At 30.3% G+C, this 23,091-nt stretch overlaps 5 protein-coding genes across 5 annotated transcripts; 3 read left to right on the forward strand and 2 right to left on the reverse strand.

Annotated features, from left to right (window-relative positions):
* On the forward strand, window positions 1-3,632 carry LOC129605283 (sialin). Its single transcript, XM_055514939.1, has 4 exons — window positions 1-233; window positions 294-556; window positions 617-827; window positions 1,689-3,632. Exons 3-4 carry the CDS (start codon window positions 713-715, stop codon window positions 3,143-3,145), a joined length of 1,572 nt encoding a protein of 523 aa, XP_055370914.1. The 5' UTR covers window positions 1-233; window positions 294-556; window positions 617-712; the 3' UTR covers window positions 3,146-3,632.
* A 6,376-nt stretch (window positions 3,633-10,008) lies between these two features.
* LOC129605284 (abl interactor 2) lies at window positions 10,009-13,893 on the reverse strand. The gene is made up of 7 exons (XM_055514940.1): window positions 13,733-13,893; window positions 13,447-13,609; window positions 13,196-13,399; window positions 12,466-13,112; window positions 12,314-12,404; window positions 10,957-11,141; window positions 10,009-10,886 (listed from the first exon to the last, which is right to left on the reverse strand). The coding sequence occupies exons 1-7, from the start codon at window positions 13,755-13,757 to the stop codon at window positions 10,723-10,725; spliced, it is 1,479 nt and encodes a 492-aa protein (XP_055370915.1). The 5' UTR covers window positions 13,758-13,893; the 3' UTR covers window positions 10,009-10,722.
* A 1,286-nt stretch (window positions 13,894-15,179) lies between these two features.
* LOC129605215 (uncharacterized) lies at window positions 15,180-16,753 on the forward strand. Its single transcript, XM_055514831.1, has 2 exons — window positions 15,180-15,405; window positions 15,528-16,753. The coding sequence occupies exons 1-2, from the start codon at window positions 15,316-15,318 to the stop codon at window positions 16,611-16,613; spliced, it is 1,176 nt and encodes a 391-aa protein (XP_055370806.1). The 5' UTR covers window positions 15,180-15,315; the 3' UTR covers window positions 16,614-16,753.
* Window positions 16,754-17,390: 637 nt separating this feature from the next.
* LOC129605216 (40S ribosomal protein S7) lies at window positions 17,391-18,064 on the reverse strand. The gene has a single exon (XM_055514832.1). It carries the CDS (start codon window positions 18,010-18,012, stop codon window positions 17,437-17,439), a length of 576 nt encoding a protein of 191 aa, XP_055370807.1. The 5' UTR covers window positions 18,013-18,064; the 3' UTR covers window positions 17,391-17,436.
* A 2,140-nt stretch (window positions 18,065-20,204) lies between these two features.
* Window positions 20,205-22,995, forward strand: LOC129605298 (probable ATP-dependent RNA helicase DDX10). The gene is made up of 3 exons (XM_055514965.1): window positions 20,205-20,597; window positions 20,655-21,510; window positions 21,572-22,995. Exons 1-3 carry the CDS (start codon window positions 20,271-20,273, stop codon window positions 22,861-22,863), a joined length of 2,475 nt encoding a protein of 824 aa, XP_055370940.1. The 5' UTR covers window positions 20,205-20,270; the 3' UTR covers window positions 22,864-22,995.
* Window positions 22,996-23,091: the final 96 nt, after the last annotated feature.

Below are 23,091 nucleotides of genomic sequence, written 5' to 3' on the forward strand. Positions count from 1 at the left end.
GTGAAAAAGAATTGTCAGTATTTATAGCATTCGTTAATATGCAGTTTAATAATTAAATTATTTTTATTAATATTTACATACAAAAACAACATATGAGTGTACAAAATAAATTTCAATAAAAAGTGGGTTGACACCTGTGTAATAAAATTTAATTATGTACATACATACACTTTTAACTACGTGTACAAATTTGTCTTTATAAAAATTAAGATTTTTCTGAGGCTAGATAAACCGTAAGCAGAGTAAATTAAGTTCTTTGTTTTTACAAATCAAATTTTGTTTCGTAATTTTAGATTTCACTTTTTTATTAAATGTACAAAACAGTTGGTATTTTGTTCGAATTTAAATTCCTTTAACTGTGGAATAGCTTGAAGGAATACAAACACGTTATGTTTATACATCACAAAAACAACATATGAGTGTACAAAATAAATTTCAATAAAAAGTGGGTTGACACCTGTGTAATAAAATTTAATTATGTACATACATACACTTTTAACTACGTGTACAAATTTGTCTTTATAAAAATTAAGATTTTTCTGAGGCTAGATAAACCGTAAGCAGAGTAAATTAAGTTCTTTGTTTTTACAAATCAAATTTTGTTTCGTAATTTTAGATTTCACTTTTTTATTAAATGTACAAAACAGTTGGTATTTTGTTCGAATTTAAATTCCTTTAACTGTGGAATAGCTTGAAGGAATACAAACACGTTATGTTTATACATCACGAAAGCAAATATGAAATAGAAAATCATGAAGCTACTCAACCATTAAATGAACACGAAAGCAGCGATGATGAAAATGATATAACCCCTTTAGTCAATAATGGTATGTACATATGTACGTTTAAAAATATTTTATTTAAGACAATGAGCATTGGATACAAAATAGTGTCTCACCCTAATCATCTTAAGGTTTGTTAAACATGATTTTATTTTTCATTTTCTTAAATTTAACAAAATAATGGTAAACTGTCACTTCTTAGCAAGAACTCATAATAGAACTATTGTTATAAATTAAGTATATACATATACATTTGTACGTATAAGCATTATAACAATTTCATTTCAAATTAAATTTTAAAAACAATTCTATTAACATCAAGAGAATCGGAAAAGTTTTTCGTGTTTTAAAAAATTGCTGATTGTTATTTCAAAAATTTATTAATTTTTTATTATTAAAATTCAACTATAATTATTATTGTAATGTATTATAATTAATTGTAATAAATTAGTATAATAATATTTACATATATAATATATATATATATATATATATATATATATATATATATATATATATATATATTTATATATATATATATATATATATATATATATATATATATATATATATATATATATATATATATATATATATATATATATTATATATATATATATTATATATATATATAATGATAATAGGTATATATATAATAATAAAATGTTAAATTTTTTAAAATGTGCTTATAAATGCTGTAATCGTCCTTAATTGATGTATTAATTAAAAATTTAATTAAGAATCATGCTTCCGCTCTATGAATGTAAAAATTTAAAACTGAAAAACTACTGTAAGTTAAAAGGCTCAGTCCTATCTGCATGAAAAAATACATGGGTTAATTAATTTTAATTTGACACCAATTTGATAAATTTGTTTATAATACATTTTAATTTGTATTGTTTTTAGATGATGTTGGTGGAATATTTAAAACTAGATATGTATTTGGTTTTATGGGATTTCTTGGCTTTGCCGTAGTATATGCCATGAGAGTTAATTTATCTGTTGCAATTGTTGCTATGGTAAATCAAACTGCTATATCACATGAAAATGTTACTATTGAAGACGTCTGCCCAGCATCATCAAATACCAGTGAAAATAACACACTACCAGAAAACACAAATGGTGAATTTATATGGGATGAAACAACTCAAGGTATAGTTTTAGGGTCTTTTTTTTATGGATATGTTATAACTCAAGTACCTGGCGGTAGATTAGCAGAACAAATGGGTGGTAAACTAGTCTACGGATTCGGAGTTTTGATAACAGCAATATTCACTATGCTGACTCCTATGGCAGCTTATTTTAGTCTTCCAACACTGGTAGTGGTTAGAATATTGGAAGGTATGGGAGAAGGTGTTACATATCCGGCTATGCATGCAATGTTAGCACATTGGATACCTCCATTAGAAAGAAACAAATTTGCTTCTGTGGTGTACGCTGGTTCAAATATTGGCACTGTTATTTCATTACCGTTAGCAGGTTGGCTGTGTTCCCTACAGTTTATGGGTGGTTGGCCATTGGCATTTTATATATTTGGGATCTTAGGAATAATATGGTTTATATTTTGGATGCTATTAGTTTTTGATACACCAAGTGCTCATCCGCGTATAAGTTACAAAGAATTGAACTATATTGAAAGGTCAATCCGCTTAACAGGCGTTGATGAAGATTTCGATGGTCAAATCGGTATCGATTCAGAAAGTATCCCTTGGCTTGAAGTTTTATCATCATTACCAGTTTGGGCAATTTTAATTACACAATGTGGACAAGCTTGGGCATTCTATACCCAACTTACAGAGCTTCCAACTTATATGAATAGTATTTTACATTTTGGAATTAAATCAAATGCAACTGCTACCGCTCTTCCATATTTTACAAGTTGGATTTTAGGTATTTGTTGTTCAATATTTGCTGATTGGTTATTAGCTAGAAACTATATTTCGTTGTTAAATTCGATGAAATTATGGAATACAATAGCTTCAGTGATACCTAGTTTAGGGCTGATTGGTGTTGCTTATGTTGGTTGTAATTGGATATGGGTAATGTTTATGTTAGCAGGTGTAGGTGCTTTTCAAGGTGCTGTTTATTCAGGAAATCAATTAAATCATATTGCCATTAGTCCGAAATACGCAGGCACACTTTATGGTTTAACAAACGCCGCTGGAAACACTTGCGGTTTCTTAGCCCCATATGTGATTGGAATGTTGATAAATGGGAAAGAAACTTTGACAAGATGGCGCTTGGTGTTTTATTTAGCTGCTTTTTTCTGCATTGGTGGTAACTTCTTTTATCTACTTTTTGCCAGCGCAACTGAACAATCGTGGTCAAAAAATCGTAGGAGAACTTTAAGAGAAACGTTTTAACATGTAGAATGGTTTTATAATTTCATTTAATACGAAGTATATTATTTATATTTTCAATAAGGTTCAATATATACCAAAACCGCAACAGTTCACCCAAATGCAGCTTTCAAAAGAGATTTGCGAGCCTGGGGAAAGAAAATATATTTTTAAATATTGAGCTAAGAAATTAATTTTCAAATATTTTCACATTGCAAAACAAACCATATATTAACCTAAACTAGAGATTTTTATTTATTAAAAATTTGATGTGCTGTGAAACCGTCTGTATATATTTAGTTCAACTAAATGGCTGACTTATAAAATGATAAACATAATAAATTAAGAATTTTATGAAATTGATAAAATAACCTTTATGCATAATATAATTTAATTTTGAGAAAAAAATATATATAGGGCATTGTACTTAATTGTATCACTTCTCCAATACATAATTAAATAATTTAATTGTTTTAGTTTTAGAGAGAATTTTTAAAAGTCAATTGGATAACTATCGAACTCTTAAAAATGTGTTAACATTTTTTTAGAAGGATTTTTAGAAACATATTTCGAAGGTTGTAGCTCACTCTTTTTACACTTTAATATTTTCAATTAAATTAAATCCAATTCAATTAAAATTTTAATGGTTTTAAAAATTTTAATGATTTCTGCTCGCTGTAAAGTAGGATGAGTGTAAAAAATATTTATAAAGAATGAAGTCAAATTCTTTTATAATTTTTTTATGCTCTCACAAAATTTTGAATATGAAAAAATTCAAACTTTTATCTTATATAAATTGAACTAGTGAAAACTAGCTCTATCAAAAACGAATAATTTATTATTAAAATTCAGTTATGATAAAAAACCATACTACAATAATTTCCAATTTCCTTAACTCACTTCGCTGGCTACTAAACTTAGCATACAAAGTTTTTTTTTTTTTTTTTTTTTTTTTAATCAATTATTATTGCAACTAGAACCATTCGGTCTATCTAGCAATCCTTTCTTCTCCAGTTCTAAAAATCACGTTTGTTGGGCCAACATCCTGTGATGATTCCCCCGAATACCTCCGTTACACTTAAGATCAAGCGGCAAGATCAAGCGGCTTCCTGCGGTTTAGCCTTCTGAGGATATTTTCGTGATTATTTAAGATATCTACCATCTCATTATTTTCATGTTGACTCGTCCTAGATTTGTGGTTCTTTGCCACCCTAATTATTTCATCTTCCACAGTTGGGACGTTTAGATCTCTATGCAAGGTACTGTTACGCACGTACCAAGGTGCTCCGACTATCTGTCTCAGGATTTTATTTTGCGATCTTTGGATTATGTCTGTAGTACTTTTGCTTGCGCACCCCCACAGTTGGATGCCATACTGCCAGATTGGTTTAATTACTTGGTTATATACTAACAGCTTGTTCTGGAGATTTAGAGTTGAATTTCTATTCATCAGCCAGTTCAGTTTTCTCATTTTTATATCGATTTCTTCTTTTTTCTTTCTTACGTGAGGTTTCCATCTTAATTTGGTGTCAAGCGTCATTCCGAGATATTTAGCCTCATTCGCATGGGGAATTGGCGCGTTATTCAAATATATATTCTCCGGATTTATTATTTTATTTGTAAAATCAACATGAACTGATTTTCCTTCGTTTAGTTTTATTCTCCATTTCTTGGTCCACACATCCACTAGATCTATTGTTCTTTGCAGCTTAGATGTACACTCCTGAATTGTATCTCCCACAGCAAGTATAGCCGTGTCGTCGGCAAAAGTTGCTAGCTTAGTTTCATGCGAGTTGGGAATGTCATTAGTGTATAAGAGATACAGAACCGGGCCCAACACACTGCCCTGCGGGACACCAGCACTTATATTCCTCAGGCAAGAGTATTCATCTTCCATCTTAACTCTAAAGTATCTGTTCTCAAGATATGACGTCAGGATATTTCCAAAAGGTTCAGGAAGATTCCGTTTTATTTTGTAAATGAGGCCCTCGTGCCACACCTTATCGAACGCCTGAGCCACATCCAGGAATATAGTGGAGCATATTTTCTTAGTTTCAAAAGCCTCTTCTATGGTATTGGTTATCCTGTGAACCTGATCAATTGTACAGTGCTTGCTTCTGAATCCAAATTGATGATCAGGGATGAGCCCCCTCTCCACTATCACTGGTTTCAATCTAGCCAATTGTAATCTCTCGTACAATTTCGACATCATTGGAAGTAGAGATATAGGACGGTTTGACGTTACATCATGTATTGGCTTACCTGGCTTTGGAACTAGGATAACCTCAGCCACCTTCCACTGTCTGGGCACGTATCTTAAGCGAAAGCTGCAATTTATAAGATGAAGTAGCTTCATTTGGGCTTCTTGAGGCAGTTCCTTTAGGATGACCGGAGTAACCAAATCGTAGCCTGGAGCTTTGTTGTTACTAAGCTTTTTTATTTCGTCTCTGAGCTCAGGCATAGTTACTCTGCTGAGAGACACTTCACCCGCACTAGGAGGAGGGACAAGATCAATAGTCTGCGCCGTAGGATTAAATGGTTCAAATGTTTTTTCAAGGTGATCCGCGAAAATTGACACCTTCTCTTTATTGCTGCAGGCCCAAGAGCCAGCTGCTCTTATTGGTGGGAGTGAGGTTGGAGGCTTCTTATCTGACTTAGTTGTCTTCCAAAGAGAATAATCACCATCTTTTTCAGCGGAGAGATTTACTAGTTTTTCAGCTAATGTTTCGTTTTTTACTATTTTCAGGAGTCTAGTTAATTTACTGTTCAAATAGTTTAACTTACGTTTATGCAGCGGGGATCTCGTCATTTGCCAAGTTTTACGAGCCTTCCTTTTGTCATGGATCAAATTACGAACTTCCAAGGGGTAAGCTATGGAATTATTCAACCTCTTTTCCATCGGTTTAGTATTGGATACTGCTGCTCTGTGTATATTATTTATGAATTCGTCAATTTCTTTTTCCAGTTGCCGAGGATTTTGCAAAGGAACATTAAGCTCAGTCATTAATGAAAGGTCAATCTTGAAATTTTCCCAATTCGTGGATTTATTTGTTAATCTTGGTGGGTCTTGTTTGAATATTATAGTTTCACTAATCGTCAAAATTATGGGTGAGTGGTCATAGCATAAATCATAGCATTCACTGATACCAATATATTTATTAGAAATGCCCTTGGTTACGAAGAAGTCAATTAGATCCGGAGATCTGTTTTGATCAGTTGGCCAGTAAGTTGGTCTACCAGTAGAATGAAAAGAACATTTCAGATCTAAGCCAGCCTCATACAAAGCCCTGCCCTTTGGTGTAATTAACCTTGAGCCCCAGTAGGTGTGTTTGGCATTAAAGTTGCCACCAAGGATGAAATTGTTTCCAAGTGCATTTATCATATTTTTATAATCATCTACTTTAAATTTGTGCTTAGGTGGGCAATATATAGCAGAGACTTTGAAGTTTTTGTTTTTGGTTTTGATTTTTATGGAGGTTATTTGCATATGTTCTAATTCGATTTTCGTGTCTTCGTCATGATTTAAATTACTTTTGATTATTATTGCTGATCCACCTCTGGCCCTATTTTCTGGATGCTCAGCATGGTAACATGTGTAATCTTTGATGGCTATGTAGGATTCCTTCGTAAAATGGGTCTCCGAAATCAAGCAAATGTCAATTTTGTTTTCACGTAGGCACAGTTCTAACTCATCTTTATGATTTAGCAGCCCGTTGGCATTCCACGTCATAATTCTTAATGTGTACATTGTCTATACTGGGATAATAATTTGATTCTTTTTTCTAGCTCATCTAGCCTTTTGATCAATTTTCCTTCAGTCAACTTTTGATCACTTATTTTGCTTAATATCAGACTTAAAGTATCTTCTAACGACATTTTATTAGCCGCAGTCACACGAGCCACTCTTGCATAGGACCTGGAATTACTACTCACGCCCCTCACTTCTGGTGTTGCGTCGATTCTCCTATTCTCTACCAATGGAGTGGCAACAGAATTCAGAGCAGGCGTGGGCTGGGCCATAATCACTGGGGTTCTGGAACTTTTTATGACAGGAGTTGCCCCGTACTTCATTGCAGTGCTCGAGCTCGGAAACGACTTATTGTTCGCTCTCCTTTTTATGGAATAATCTCTTTTCTTTTGAAGTTCACGTGCTACCTCACATCCCCTGTAGTTAGCCGGATGTAACCCACCACAGTTAGCGCATTTAGGTGGAAGGTTTTTGCTGAATTTACACTCACTGGAAAAATGATTTTCTCCGCACTTTACACACTTAGGTTCTTTCTTGCAAAAAGATCTCGTATGGTTGAAGCCCTGACATCTTTTGCACTGTGGGATAACTTTTACATTCTTTTTAATTGGTTCAATTTTCACAGTCATGTTTGCTATCGATTTTATGTTATAAATCTTGTCCACATTTTCGTTCTTATCAAATGCAAGCATAAAGAGAGGAAGTTTTATCTTATGATTCGTCAATTTGTTATTTTTGTCGGTTACTTTTTCGTTTCTCATAATATTTACTGCGTCACTTATTTTGAATCCTTGATTTCTTAAGTCCTGCATAATGTATTCTTTATCACAAGACCAGTGAAGTCCTCTTGCAACTAACCTTATTGGTCTCTCGTTCTTATTTTCGTATGTATACCATTGGGCCTTAATTGATTCCAGCTTCTTGACTAGGGCTCTGTAGTCATCCGAGCACTCTGTGTTGATCTTCCATATGTTATCCTTAATTGTGACAATCTTGAAGCTCTTGACCACTGTCGAGATAATCGCGAGAACATCTTTATATTTTTCAACACCCTCTATGTTAATAGGGGGTGGTTTGCGGTCTTTTAAATTTGATTTTCTATTATTATCGTCTTTATCATTTAAGTTTACGTTATCTTCTTTTGTGGTTAGCTCTGGGGATGATCCGGCTTTCCGTTTCTTAACTTTTCTTTTAGTTTGAGTTATCCAGGTAGCAGAATCAGTGTCAAAACCAGACACTTCCTCCTCACTAGAGGGGAACGTTGTTAATTTTTTCTGCCCGATGTCACTGTCTCATTTCGCTTCAATTTTTAGTCTCAGCGCTTCCTTGAGAGACTGATTTTCGGAGCGCAAGTCCGTAACTTCCCTACTTAGGTTGGAAATTACGCTTTCAATTTTGTTCAATTTTAATTTCAGCTGTTCGTTTTCTTCCTTTACTAATTTAAGTGACTGATGGCTTAATAAGCTCAGACTATCATCACGACCACATGACGGTGAAGTTCTTTTAGTCAACGAACTTCTAGCGCTGATTGAGAGTTGACCATTGTCAACCGGCGAGGAAAATTTCTGCAACAAATGCCCCCCCCCCAGAATCCATGGGGCCGACCTCCTTAGAGGGTGGATTTGGCAACATAGTTGCCTTACCACCTGGGGTACATAATCCTTTAGTTTTGTCCATTGCATAATTTTTACTTTGAAGAAATTGTTCACCTTCTTCCAGGTATCTAGCACATTTATACCGCGAGCCGTTTGCTGCAAGACAGACGCCCGCCCGTAGCCGCCAATTCTTGGACAGACGCTACATCCGCCAATCTCGTCTGCTAAACTGACCCACACTACACCACCTGGGTTGAAACCAGATCTTTCATGCGGGTTGCTCAGTGCGACAGGAGGGACCTCGTGAAGGTGAGATGTGGCGTTGGATAGAAGAGGCTAGGTTGGTGTAACAGCTTCCCACCAACTGTATTCGCATTCTATCCCGTTCTCCCCCCCCATATAAGCATACAAAGTAAAAGCATGATTTTAATTATAATAATAATAGTTAATAATATAATTTTTAATTGAAAATGATTAAAATGAGAATTCCTGTTTGGTGTCGGTTACTCGTATCGTTTAGACTTAAATCAATATTGTGATACAGATTTGAAAATAAACCTAACTAGAATAAAATGATAGATATGTAAGTGATCACAAAAACATTTTTATGCACTTAACAAAGTACGATTATGTAATAGATATGATTTGAAGTTATTTTATTTTCCGAAAGTAAAAAGAATTGCTGGAAACAAAAAACTTTTTTATATAAATTTAATTTTTTTAAAAATGTTATGTTCCGTTTTATTAATAAAAATATATGCATGTATACTGATGCAAATTTTCGATTTTTAAATAAATCTATTTTAAATATAATCAAAAATACATCTAACAAGACAATTTTGTACATTCATACATACTATGTAATTCATTAATCTTAATTTTATATTTATTTATTCAACCACAATTTGCAATCACTGCAAAACAGTTAAATTACGAATTTACTATATGAATAGCACTAAAGACTTTGAAAATACTAATTAATTATGATGTCTTTTATAGCACTATTTATATGAATTTTAATTAGTATAACAACTACTTGGAAATTATTACTTTCATTTTTAAAACTTTTGAGTGCATACCAAATCAATACAGACTGTAGATTATTGTAATTTATATTCATATTCAAAATAATAAAGACAGGAATAAAGAGTTGTGTATACAAGAAAAAGTTTTATTGATCAATAGTTTATAAACAAGAAAGTTTTAAATTGATTATCATATAGGAAAATAATAAATTATATTATATTTATGTTTAAAACAGAAAATGTTAATGAAGTTAATAAAAAAATTTTTCTCAATATTTGTTTTTTATTTCTATTTCATAAAAGCATAAAATACTTTCAGAATCTAAATAATTAAAACATGTTATACATTAAAGTCAGTAAAATATTTTTTTTTAAATATAACTTTCGGATTTAAAAAACGGTATATCTTCATTATCAAATTTTTTATTGTACTTACAACAAAAACTAGTAAAGCAAATTTTGTCTGCACAACAACTTTCCAAAAAGAATTCTATGCAAAGAGGATCATTAAATATTTGTTTTAAAGATTAATTAAACAAAATTTGTAATACAAATTGATTTTTTATTTAACCAATATTACACAAAAAAAATCATAAGATAGTCTATTATTTTGTTTATGTGTTTTTATATCATATCAAATTTATAAAATTCTTATATTACCATAACATTAAAGTGAAATAATAAAAAACTAGGTAATTAATATTGAATACATAAGTTGTAAAATAAATTGAAAAATTGCGTAGACTTTTTTCAAAAACTGCTAACTTAAAGCATTCAAAACGAAGAAAAACAATAAATATAAGCTTCAAAATCCCGCTAAAGTTTTTATAACACCACGACCTATTCGTAATATTTTTTACACTTTTAATACTTTTATAGATATATTTGTAATGGTTTAGATTATTTTATATGTTATAAGGGTCTTACATTCATAGCGCTTTAATTTATAAAAATCATTGCATATTAGATACCGATCTATGTTTAAGTGAAATGTTGAATACATAAACTGCATTCATCCATTTTGCCAAAACACTGACATGTTGCCGTAACCCTATTGTTATAATACATCTGTTGTGAACAAATACAATCAAGTTACGCAATTAAATTAAATTTGTTAAAAAAAAACAAATATTTTCCGTATTTAGTCTCTTTCTAATCATATTGTTTAAGCATATTGTATGAATTAATTATTTTTGTTTTTAATTTTATTTCAAATTTTTTAAACACTTTTTTTTAAACACAAGGTTCAACATAATTTCCAGGAAATAATCCAGTAACACCATCCATAACGCCCTCCCACCAACCATCATCGTTTTTCTTCAATACGTACAAAACCGAACTCTCTTGAAAACTCAATTCGTCATCCTTATCTGCGTAGTAATCATATATTGCAACAACTAAAATATAAAAAATAAATTACTAAATTTATTTAAAAACACAATTAGTTTAAATTTAATGTTCACATACCTTTTTCAATATAATTTTTCGGTACCCATCCCGGTAAATTTTGATCATCCGGAACAATTGGGGCTAATGGACCACCACTCGATGGATTAGATGATCTGGGGCGGCCAAAATCTTGGTGTTCATCTTCAGGGGGTGGTGGAGGCGGCAACGGAGGTGATTGGGAGCCAGGCCGATTAAAGTTAAGGCTAGAAAATTAAGCAAATAAATTTAGAAAATTTTAAAAAAAGGCTTATAAAATTAACCAAAAAAAAATTAAGTTCATACGTTATATCTTTAAAAACGCAATCTACAAATATATGAACTAACATTTGAATCAGTGGTGCTCAATGTCTTTTTATTTGTGGCCCGCGAAATAAATAAAATTGCTCGTTTTGCCGTTTCCCACTTTTAAAAATGCTTTGATATAGTAATTTTTTTATTTTATGCAATATAACTACAGGAAAAAAATGTGCACTATATAAAACTTTTTAAAAATTTCATTGAAATTTTGCTTAACACCAAAAATCTTCAGCTATGCTCACGTAGGAAGTATGGAGATGAGCATGTGGTTGCTTGTAAAAAATATTATGTGAAAATTAAACAAAATAGTTTAATGAATTTATCTAAAATTTTCGTTTTAAGAAATCATAACCCAAAAACAACCTACGCATACTTATTAAAAATTTCTGTAAACTCATTAAGGAAATTAGTTCATACTTTTTGTATGAATTTTGTATGAAATTTTCCTTTTGTAATTAAATTCAAACATGTTTTTCACATTGCCACATATTTGCGAAAATATTTTTGCCCATCATATAACAATATGAGACACAATTTATGTAAAAATATCATCTTCGATCAGTATGGAGATGCGTATACTTGTACTCCAGCTATTATTCTGTTTTGTGTATGAGCGAATGTATGCCATAATTTAGAGGTCGGGAACCGCGGTCTCCGTATGTTTTTGTGCGGCACTCGCGGTCTTTGTTTTTGTGTGCATTTAAAATATTCAATTACTTTCAAGTAAAAAATTATATACAAATAGTATATACAAATTTTATGTGAAATTATTCACTTTTTTCTATTTAAATTTTAAATTTTTCTTTTTAAATTGCTTTTTAATTTCCAAATATTTAAACTGTTGTTGCAATAGCTGCCCCTCTAAAAAGTTTCGTTACCCTTAATTTTTTTTATCCCGCCATTAAAATGTGCTGTGGCTCACTGGGGAGCCATATAGCCCCAATTGAGAAACACTGATTTACATCATAAAAGTCATTTATAGAAAACTGCATAATATTCATAATAAATTTATGAATAAAATATTTAATATTGAAAATACATTCATATAAAATATATTTTTATTAATATATAATGTTACCTATTAATATTTCTGCCCAATGTATGCATCCCAATATGACTTTGTGCATGACTTTCTGGTAATTCATGCGTGACAGAAAGTGGTGGCGGAGCTGAAAGTAAAATATTAAAATATTTCATTTTTCACACAAAGCTTTAAAATTAACGACTTACGTGGCATACTGGTAACTGGAGGTGGTGGTGGAAGATTTTGCATCATTCCAGCTGAGGGCAAATTCACATGAGTTGCGATTTGTTGACTTGGGGGAATTGGTAAAGCACTATATCCTGATCCACGTTCACTGGTTACTGTTGTGCTTGAAGTAGTTGTAATTGGATTATTTGCCGATGAAACCGTCGTATTGCCAGAATTAGAACTTTGTCTTTTTGGATGACCGATTGGGTAGTTTGGAGCATAATGCGATGGAACTTGGGGTGGAATTACGGCCGATGGTGTACGATATTCTCGCGATCCGCGACCCAAAGTGCCTGTATTAGTAATTGACTTATTTAAAGTACCACTTGATCCTGGATTCCCACTTCGAGCTAATTGTGGGGGTGTTGGGGGCTTAGTTGTTGGTGCTGGACCAACACCTGATGAATTTGTTAACGTTGATGCAGACTGTATAGATCCTTGGCTGGAACCACGATGTTGCAGCTTTGCACGGTTTGTACTTGAATTGATACCATGTCCAATGCTATCCAGTATAGAATAATCTATTGGTTTTCGCACATATTTAATCGGTTTCTCAGGATTGATCGGTGCAACAATTTTATACTGACGAGAACTAACTTTATTTGCTGTTAGAACTCCAATCTCCCTGCAACAATACACATACATATGTACAAACATGTAAATATGCACAACATAAATACATATATTATATCCAAATTTACACCCTACCTCCTTGCAACTTTTTCTTTATGAATCATTACAGTTTGCGCACTATGATTTAATTGAGATTCCATTTCAGATAATTGCTGTACTTGAAGATCTAACAGTTGCATGAAACTATATGCCAATGTGTTTATTTGATAAGCAACACTTGCCAATGATTGTGTAGTATAATTCTTTGTAGCCTCTAAAGCTGCTCTTTTATTATCGGATCTACAATAATACAAATCAATAATTTTTCTACAGTTACACACCCATACCTGTAATATGTATCTTCACAATAATCTGCTACTCGTTCTAAATTTGTAAAACTATCTAATAAACTCTGACGTCCTTCCGGGATTTCAGTGCGTAACAAAGTAGCTAATTCATCCATGATGCTTTCACTGGCCATAACACTTTGCTGATCCTGACAAGAAGTATCTTGAAAGAACAAATTTTTTTAACTTAAAATCATGTTTAAATTAGTTGGGCGAGGCCAACTAATCATTTTCACTAATAAAATTCCTTAAATAAGACATTATTCTTAGCCATATAGCTAAATACCTGTGTAATAGGAATACCTATTCATAATACGCTCATTTAGAAATATTTTTAACTATTTATTACGATTAATCATAATTACTCATTGATATCAAATAAAACTTTTTGATTTATTTAATTGATACTACAATCTAAATTAAATGACCAATTCCATTTGTTTCACTTCGACATAATACATACACTAGAACACGGTTCTTGATTCAGTTCGTTGCATTTTGTCAGAATACTTTTGAGACTCGTACTTTCAATGAAATTATGAAAAATTTTCATCAACAGAAATGCCATGTGTCCATGGCAAACGGCAGGAGTCCTAAATTTATACTAAAAATAAATCTACTTATTTTTGGCTTTGCTTACTTTTCAATAAAAAAAAATTTTAATTGTTTATATGTATCTACACGTACTATGAATTAAAAATTAGATATTATTATTGAAAAACATCCATATAATCAATAGTCTCAAATATAGAACTAATATAATAAAGTCTGATAACTATTTAGATAACAGACTGAAGTGATTTGATAGAGGTCACGTCAAAATTTTGTAGTTTTCCTATGAAAATTTTAGCCAAAATAAAATCTACTGTTTACTGTTCCAAGGTCCCAAAAAAATTAACTTACCTATTTCACTTTTAGAAAATTTCACGAGAGATTTCCAAAAGTGAAACTGATAAATCTCATTAGAATAGAGTAATTTCTATATTTGCCTTCAGACAAAATGTGATGACAAACCGGGTTTACGGTTTACAGTTTCATAAAATTCTGATTAAATCGTACAATTTGGTGTTTTTAAAATATTTAGTTACCTGTAATTGTAAAATATTTAGTTACCAATTAGGAAAAAAAATACAATAAATGAAAGCGAATTAGAGCACTCAAGAAAATTCGACAAATTAGCGACATCATTTTGTTACCAAATAAATTAGCTCAAATATCTTCATATTTTTTTAATAAAATCTTCATTTTTAAGATTTGGTTAAAAAAATTTTTTTCATGAACCTTTCGAGCTCTGCAGTTACAATTTGATTGAAAAAAAATTGTAAGTTGAAGTATCACGACTTCCATTGAAACCGAATCAGACTTCGAAAAGAAAAATGTATGACATACACAATGAAATGTGATATCGTAATCCGTAAGCACATTTAGTTATTTCGCCAAGTCGATTTATATATACATAATTAAATGAAGGGGAGATTTTGAAAATTTTCTGTCGTAAAAAATATGGAAATAAGTTTCCAATTTTGGAAAACTTCAGTAGCATTAAAGAATCTTTATTTCGAAGATATTTTTGTATGAAAATTTTAAAAATTTTAAAAATCTTATTTTGAAGATTTGCACAAAAAATATGTCAAAAACCTTCGCTTTGTAGACAAATCTTCACTTTTGGCAGTGCTGCTTTCCTGTATCATTTTTTAAAATTTAATAGTATATGGCATTCAGGCATTGTTCTTGTTGTCAGTCTGCTTTCTAACGACATTTGCAAAAGCAAAAACATTAATTAAGCTGGTTTGTAAATTAAGGCCGTATAATATTGAGATTTCTCTCCTACTTGTAATTTTCACATCACGTTAAAGGAATTTGCTTGTTATGTCTAACGATACCGAAAGTACAAATAAAATAAGCGAAGAAAACCTTAACAAGTTATCTTACAGCAAAATGGACGTTAATGGGACAGAGGTAAAAACTATAGACTAGATCTCAAAATAAATATATGCACATGTATTTATAAGCAAAAAAACGATTTAGCTACATACCTGCACATTAAAAGTATTAACAAGCAATATATTTTTTTCCTTTAGCTCAACGATGGGAAGTTCAGTAATGTTATTACTGCTTTCAATTTTGAAATAACCAAAATTCCAATCGAAGAAGTATACAAAAGGATCAAGAGTAATATTGATAAACTTGCGCTTATAGAATCCCATGAAAATTGTGTGCCATTTCATTTGGCAAAAAGATATATAGAACAATCTATGCATTTAAAAGATCCTCAATCAAAAGATTTTTTAAAGTCCAAAGATTATGAGATGATTGAAGCTACATGGATGTTTAGAATTTCTGATGTGCTAGAAAAAATCTTTTTGAATTATATATTAAATAACGATAATATTATTCTTCATGTAACCAAAAATCGAGAAAAATTTATTAATACTTTGTTCAATGAAATTCTAAAAGTTGAAGCACCAGTGAAAATTGAACAAAAAGATGGGGTAAATCAACTAGCGTTGGATATTTGGCAAAAAGGTATGATAGTTTTTAGAGGGTCTGATTTAAATGCAGCAGTGCAAGAAGTTCTAGATGCATTCGATGATCCATTAACGGGCGCTGAACTTCAAAGTATCTATATTCAAGAAAGTTGTTCAGAGGAATTTACAGAAATATTAAAAGGAAAGCTACGATCATACCCAGAAGAACTTTTAAGGGACAAATTTTTCTTAAAGGAATATAAAAATAACATCGAAATTGTAAAAGGACTAAATGCTAAATTGTTGACTTCTGAAGGTAACGAATTGAGCAATAAAGTTATTCCAACGATTATATATGATGTTGCAAGAAAACATTTTCAGGAAAATATCTTAACACCAATAATAACTTTACATATTTTTAGAACAGTTAAAGACGTTGTTTCCCTTCTAGAAGGGGAGCGTAATTTATCTATTTGGTGTTCAAATACATCTGTGGCATTTGAAATTGTTCGAAAGAGTAAAACAAGTTTGTTCCAACTCAATTGCTATGACGTAACTTTTCCTATTGACTTAAAGTTGAATTGTGGAAGTGATAGTAAAGTCATAATGGACGATGAATACCATTATGAGTTCTTCACTGAAGCAAACGGACAAAAGAAATTTGTTGTTTATCCATACGGAGCAACATTTTCTAATTAAGTGTCCAATTAATTTTTTATATCAGTAAATGTGAATTTAAAGTCTGAACAATTGCATTTATCTTTCAGTAAATGTGGTTTCCAATACATTTTAAAATTTATAAATTTTCTGACTGAAAATAAAGTAACATTCTGAGCGAAGTATTTTTTTCTTATTAATTATTTATCTTATCCTTTAAAATTTAGGCAAATCTTTTTAAAAAATTTTGAAATTTGGAAAATTTAGTTGCTGTAAAGTTATTCGCATACTTATTCGCGAATTTATACTTATTTAAATTTAATCTAATATACTTATTGAATTTATCACTTAATTTGCAAATTTGAGTTTCATTTTGAAAGAATTAAGCTTTATGAAAGGAATTATTTAACAGCATACTGGATATTTCTTTTTGTCCAAAAATTTTGAACGAAATACACTTGAAAATGGTCGTATGCTTAAAGTTCTAATACATTTTTACTAATTTTTTCTAAATGCTGCAGAAACATTTTATGTTCGAAAAATATCATAGGAAATGTAAGAATTTAAAATTCTAAAAAAGTCAACTCTGTATGTAATTAGTTTTTGTAAATCTGCTAAATCTAATTTGAAAAATTCCTCCAACGTATACACGATACAAATTAATTATATATACTTAGATACTAAATATTATGAATCTAAAATAATAAACTAATACATACATATGTACATACACATGTCGTGTGAAATTTTAAGTTTGGAGACTTACATACTTTTTTTTTGTTTAAAATTTGATATAATAAAAATCTTTAAAAAACAAAATTTTCTTTTTTTTTTGTTTTATTTTTTCATGTAATATGAAATTTTTTTACAAATAATTGTCTGGAAATTCGAATGTTACATCCCGACCTGTTAATTTTTTATACACTGATGTGAATGTGTCCACTTTGTGTTCAATCGTTGTTTGTTGATTTTTATCCAAATGAACTTTAATTAATTGCGATCCGTCCAGCTTAACGCGAATTCTTTTACCAACAATTTCTGCTGGGAAAACTAAATCTTCCAAAATAGCATCATATACGGCGGTTAAAGTTCTGGATCTTGGCCGTTTTTGTTTCAATGGATTTCGTGTTTTCCGTGTTGGTTTCGGTAATATCTTTCGTTCTCCAATAAATACTACATGTTTTCCAGAAAACTTTTTTTCCAATTCACGAACTAAACGAGTTTGAATTTTTTGGAAAGCTTTTTGTTTTGGAATCGGGACATAAATGATTACGGCCTTTTTATTATTGAATTCAATTTCCCTTGCACGTGTTATGTACAAGTCACGTAATTGAGGTTTTAACTCCGAGTTTAATTCAAGCTCTAAAAGAGCTTGTCCAATAGATTTTTCAAATTCATCGGGCTCTGCTCCACCTGATTTAATTATTTTCGAGCCAATCATTTTTTTGATGGCAGTATCTCCTCACAAGAAAAGAAAGAAAGAAGGAACTTCCGGCAAACTGACATTAACATGACATTTTATTACTTTATAAATTGCAATATATACACATATATAAATGACGGACAATTCTGATACTAAAATAAATATTAAGGTGATCACAACACGCTTCATGACTTCAAACCAACAAACATATTAGCAGTATTGACCACTCATAGGTATGTATCAAAAATTGTATTTTTAAAAATTAATATTGCGTTAGAAAGAATTTCAAACTTTCTTTATACAATTTCTCTTTGAACCCTTTTTAGATCACCGGTTAAATCCGATAAAGTAAAAACAAAAATTTACAATCTGTAAACTCAGATTTTAAAAAGCCAACGAAAATCCTCCTTTAATTATCATTAATTACAAATTAAGCTTGTATTTTTAACACAAAAGCACCTGAGCTCAGTCAGATAATCAAAACGTAAACAGTAACAAATCTTCAATATGGTCATATTGATCCATATGAATCAATATATTGATCATTAAAATTGATCCACATTGTCCATAAAAATATACCTACATACAAACATATAGAAAATATAAGTCTAATGTTTTGTGTTTTATTATTATTTATGATTTTTTTTATAATGTGTGTATATAGCATATAAAAGTGTTTTAAAGAGTCATCCATACGTTGATATTTATCACATATTGTGAACCAAAACAAACTAAATTATTACTTTTATAGTTTACACCAACGAATTAGAAATACTATATGAAGGCGTATTTTTGTTTCTATCTCACTTACACACTCTAAAAAATTGTATCTTGCAAAAATACAAATACATTGAAGGCGTATCTTTCCTTCTTTGCTCCGAGCATTGTCAAACTGAAATTAGCTTTAAATACCAAATGTTGCTGTTTCCTCTTAGAAAAAAAAGTTAACAAAAAAAATTTTGTTATATTATTAATAAAATAAGTGCAGTTTGCTAATTGAACATCATAAAATATTTAATAGGAGGTGTTAAAAAAAGAATATTAATTTATGAAAACTTACAAAATAAATATAATAAGTGAAAAAAAGAAAAAAATCTGTGGAAAATTAAAAAGGTGCATAGTTCTTAATTATTATTCCTATTTGTAAAAACAAAAAAATAGTTTTATCACACCATATATATATATATATGAATAATATTCACTTCAATAATTAAAAGAAATATTTATTCAATAGTGCTTTGATTAATTCATAATTTGTAATTTTATTAAGTTTTTAATTTTGCAAAGAAAACATTTGTTTTTGTTTTAAATTAAATTTACTTCAGATGACATAATTTTATCAGGACCGGATTTTTTTATTCAAAATGAATTTGTATTTGATAATAGTAATGTATTTATAAAGTATATTTTTTTAGAATGAATTAGTATGTGAAGCTTAATCAATTAATAAGGAAGAATACGACAACATACCATCTACTTCAGTGAGTAATAACCCTTATTTTAATTTAATTTATTTTAATTTAATTATTTTAATTTGTTAAAAATTATACTGTTTTAGAGTCATTAAAATATATGTATATGTATTTTTATATTTACATTTTATATTTATTGTTATTAATATTGTTTAGAGTTGTTCTGTGAAATCGTCAAACAAAACTGATAATATAAGAAATTTTTTAACAAAATATGTTCATTTTCGAGAGTAATAAAATTTTGTGATGTTAAAATACTTTTAGTTATTTGCATTTTAAAAAATAAATTTATTCAAAGAGAAATATAAAAATAATGAATTTTGTTTATATTTGTTTTTTTTACAGATATCTAAAATTAAAAAATATTTTGGAATAATTACTTTAAAAAAATTTTCAATTTATCCTTTTTATAAATTACCAATTTTTTATATAGAGGCCAGACAAGAAAATAAAATAAATACGCTCCTGTTGCCACTTTGACAATGCTCGGAGCAAAGAATAAGACAACTAGAAAAAATTGGATTTCATTATTTTTTCAAGATGTTTCTTCCTTTATTATTTCTAATCCACTGGTTTACACGACTACTTTTACATCAATTACAAATAATTGTTACATTTTACCTGCACAGACGTTTGTTATACAATGGTATGTTACGCTTATACCATTGTCGCATTTAGAATTAGATTAGTACTAAATTGCTGTGTCCACTCATCCTTAGATAACTGATATGGCTTTAAATGTCAAATTTGCATGTGATGCAAGTCGACAAAACCAAAAACACATGTAAAACAAAAGAGTGAAGCATGCAAAATAATTCCGTAAACAAAATCAAAAAAATAAAGAAAAATGGAATTGCGAGGAATAAAATTTATAAACAAAAAAAATGTAAACTTAAGATTGATGATGAAATATTACAACTTCAAGAAAAATATGAAAGCATAAACCCTGAAGCAATCAATTTTTTTTCGGACTTTCCATTATCGAAGAAAACTTTAGATGGACTGCTATACTCCAAATATAAAGTTCCTACAGATATTCAGAGAGAAAGTATAGGGCTTTCGCTTCAAGGTCGAGATATATTGGGTGCTGCAATTACAGGGAGCGGTAAAACATTAGCATTTCTCATACCGGTTTGGAAAATTTTTTCATAATGTTTTTGTAATTTTAGAATTTAATTTAAAATTTAGATTTTAGAGAATCTTTTTATCAAAAAGTGGTGTAGAACTGATGGTGTTGGGGCTATCATAATATCGCCAACACGAGAACTTGCTTATCAAATATTCGAAACACTTAAAAAGATTGGAGTAAATCATGACTTTTCAGCTGGTCTTATAATTGGTGGAAAGAATTTAAAATTTGAAAGAACCCGCATGGATCAATGTAATATAATAATTTGCACGCCGGGTCGTCTCTTACAACATATGGATGAGAACCCATTATTCAATTGCAGTTCAATGCAAATTTTGGTATTAGACGAAGCTGACCGTTGTCTTGATATGGGTTTCGAAGAAACTATGAATGCAGTAATAGAAAACTTACCCGCAGAAAGACAAACCTTACTTTTTTCAGCAACACAAACAAGGTCAGTGAGAGATTTAGCAAGGTTAAGCTTGAAAAATCCTGCTTATGTTGCGCCACATGAACAACAGGCAGTAACCCCGGCTGAATTAAAACAAAATTATATTATAACAAATTTGGAAGACAAAATTTCCGTTCTATGGTCGTTTGTAAAAAATCATTCAAAACAAAAATTGATAGTTTTCATGTCTACATGTAAGCAAGTCAAATTTATTTTTGAAATATTTTGCAAGCTAAGACCGGGAATAAGCTTGCTGGCTTTATATGGGACATTACATCAAGACAGAAGAGTTGCAATTTATGATGATTTTTGCAGGAAAAAGTCTTGTTGCTTATTTGCAACAGATATAGCATCGAGAGGTCTTGACTTTCCAATAGTAAATTGGGTTATACAGTTGGATTGCCCTGAAGACGTAGATCAATATATTCATAGAGCAGGAAGAACAGCTAGGCACCATGCTAAAGGTTAAATCTTGTGAGATGTTTCTGCGTATATGTAATTAATATTAACGCAATTAAATTTTAGGTGAAAGTTTACTTATTTTAACTCCCAGTGAAGAAGAGGGTATGCTTGAAGAACTCAAATCGAGAAAAGTCGAAATAAATCAGATATTTGTTGATCCACGACGAATTTTTAATCCCAAAGCTAAAATGGAGGCGTACTTAGCTGCAAATAAAGAACTAAAAGAATCAGCTCAACGAGCTTTGGTAGCTTATATCAAATCAGTATACCTAATGAAAAACAAAAAAATATTTGATGTTGAGAAATTAAATTTTGATGCATTTGCTCATTCCCTGGGGCTACCCTTCACACCCCGAGTCAGGTTTTTAGAAAACATAAAAATTAAGAAAGCTAATAAACTGCGAGCTCTTAATAAATCTTCAGAAAATATTGAAAATGTCATGAAACCTAAGAAAAATTTGAAAAATGTTTCACAAGAAAACGAGTTTGTTTCTGGGAACGAAGAAGCTGAAAGAACTGAAAGCAATGAACTTGAATTGAAAAATTTAATAGACACCGACAGTGATGATGATGATTTGCTCAAAATTAAACGAAAAGATCATCAAATTAGTGATGCTGAAGAAAATGACCCAATTGAAAATATCGAAGAATTAAAAAAAGAGAAAAATAAAGCAAAAACCGTAACTAAAGCATCAATAGCAAAACGAATGGTAAGAAAAAAGATTTTACCAAACAAAAGAGTTATGTATGATGACGAAGGTGAACAAGTTATTGATCCAATTAAAAATCTTCAATCCGAAATAGGGCGAAAATACTTAGAAGATGAGCAAGATAACCAAGGTGGTATCGATTTGCAAAAAGCTAAAAAAGTTCTTCAAGAAGAAGATAAGTTTGATAAAGAAAGATTCAGGCAATTTGTAAAAACAAAAAGGAAACAAAAGAAACTGAAAACCAAGAAATCTCTCAATGATTCAGATACTGAGAATGTTGAAACAGACGATAGTGAAGATATTGATTTATCATGGTTACCGGATCCCGAAAAAGTTTACGGAGAAGAAGTAAAAGAATGTAATAGTAATATAAACTTAGGGTCATTTCGAAGTAATTACGAAGACTATTGCAATGAAGATGATGAAAAAGATACTAATGATATGTTTAATAAACCGAAAAGAAAATTAATAGAAAGTTCAAAAAAGAAAAATAAGGCCGAGCTTTTTAACCAAAATATAAGTAATGAAGACGAAGATAAATTCTCCGAAGATGAACCACCAAATCGTAAAAGGGTTAAGAAGCTTATTACTAAACTATCAATCGAGGATGCTGAAACCCTTGCATTAAAATTGTTAAAAAAATAAATCAGTTTTATTTTGTGTTTTAATTTTTAATAAGTTAATAAACCTATATTGCTACTATATTAAAACAAGAATGTTTAAAGGTTATTTAAATTTGAAATTCCCGTTCTTTATAGATATAGGCGCTAAAAATATAATTCAACATGCTTCAACGAAATATTTAACACCATATTAAGTAGGGATTCTTTCGATCGAACGTTATGAATGCAGCATTGAGGTACTGTGTAAATT

This window comes from Condylostylus longicornis, unplaced genomic scaffold, assembly GCF_029603195.1.
Source record: "Condylostylus longicornis isolate FDR11 unplaced genomic scaffold, ASM2960319v2 ptg000013l, whole genome shotgun sequence".
In the NCBI taxonomy this organism is placed as follows: Eukaryota; Metazoa; Arthropoda; class Insecta; order Diptera; family Dolichopodidae; genus Condylostylus; species Condylostylus longicornis.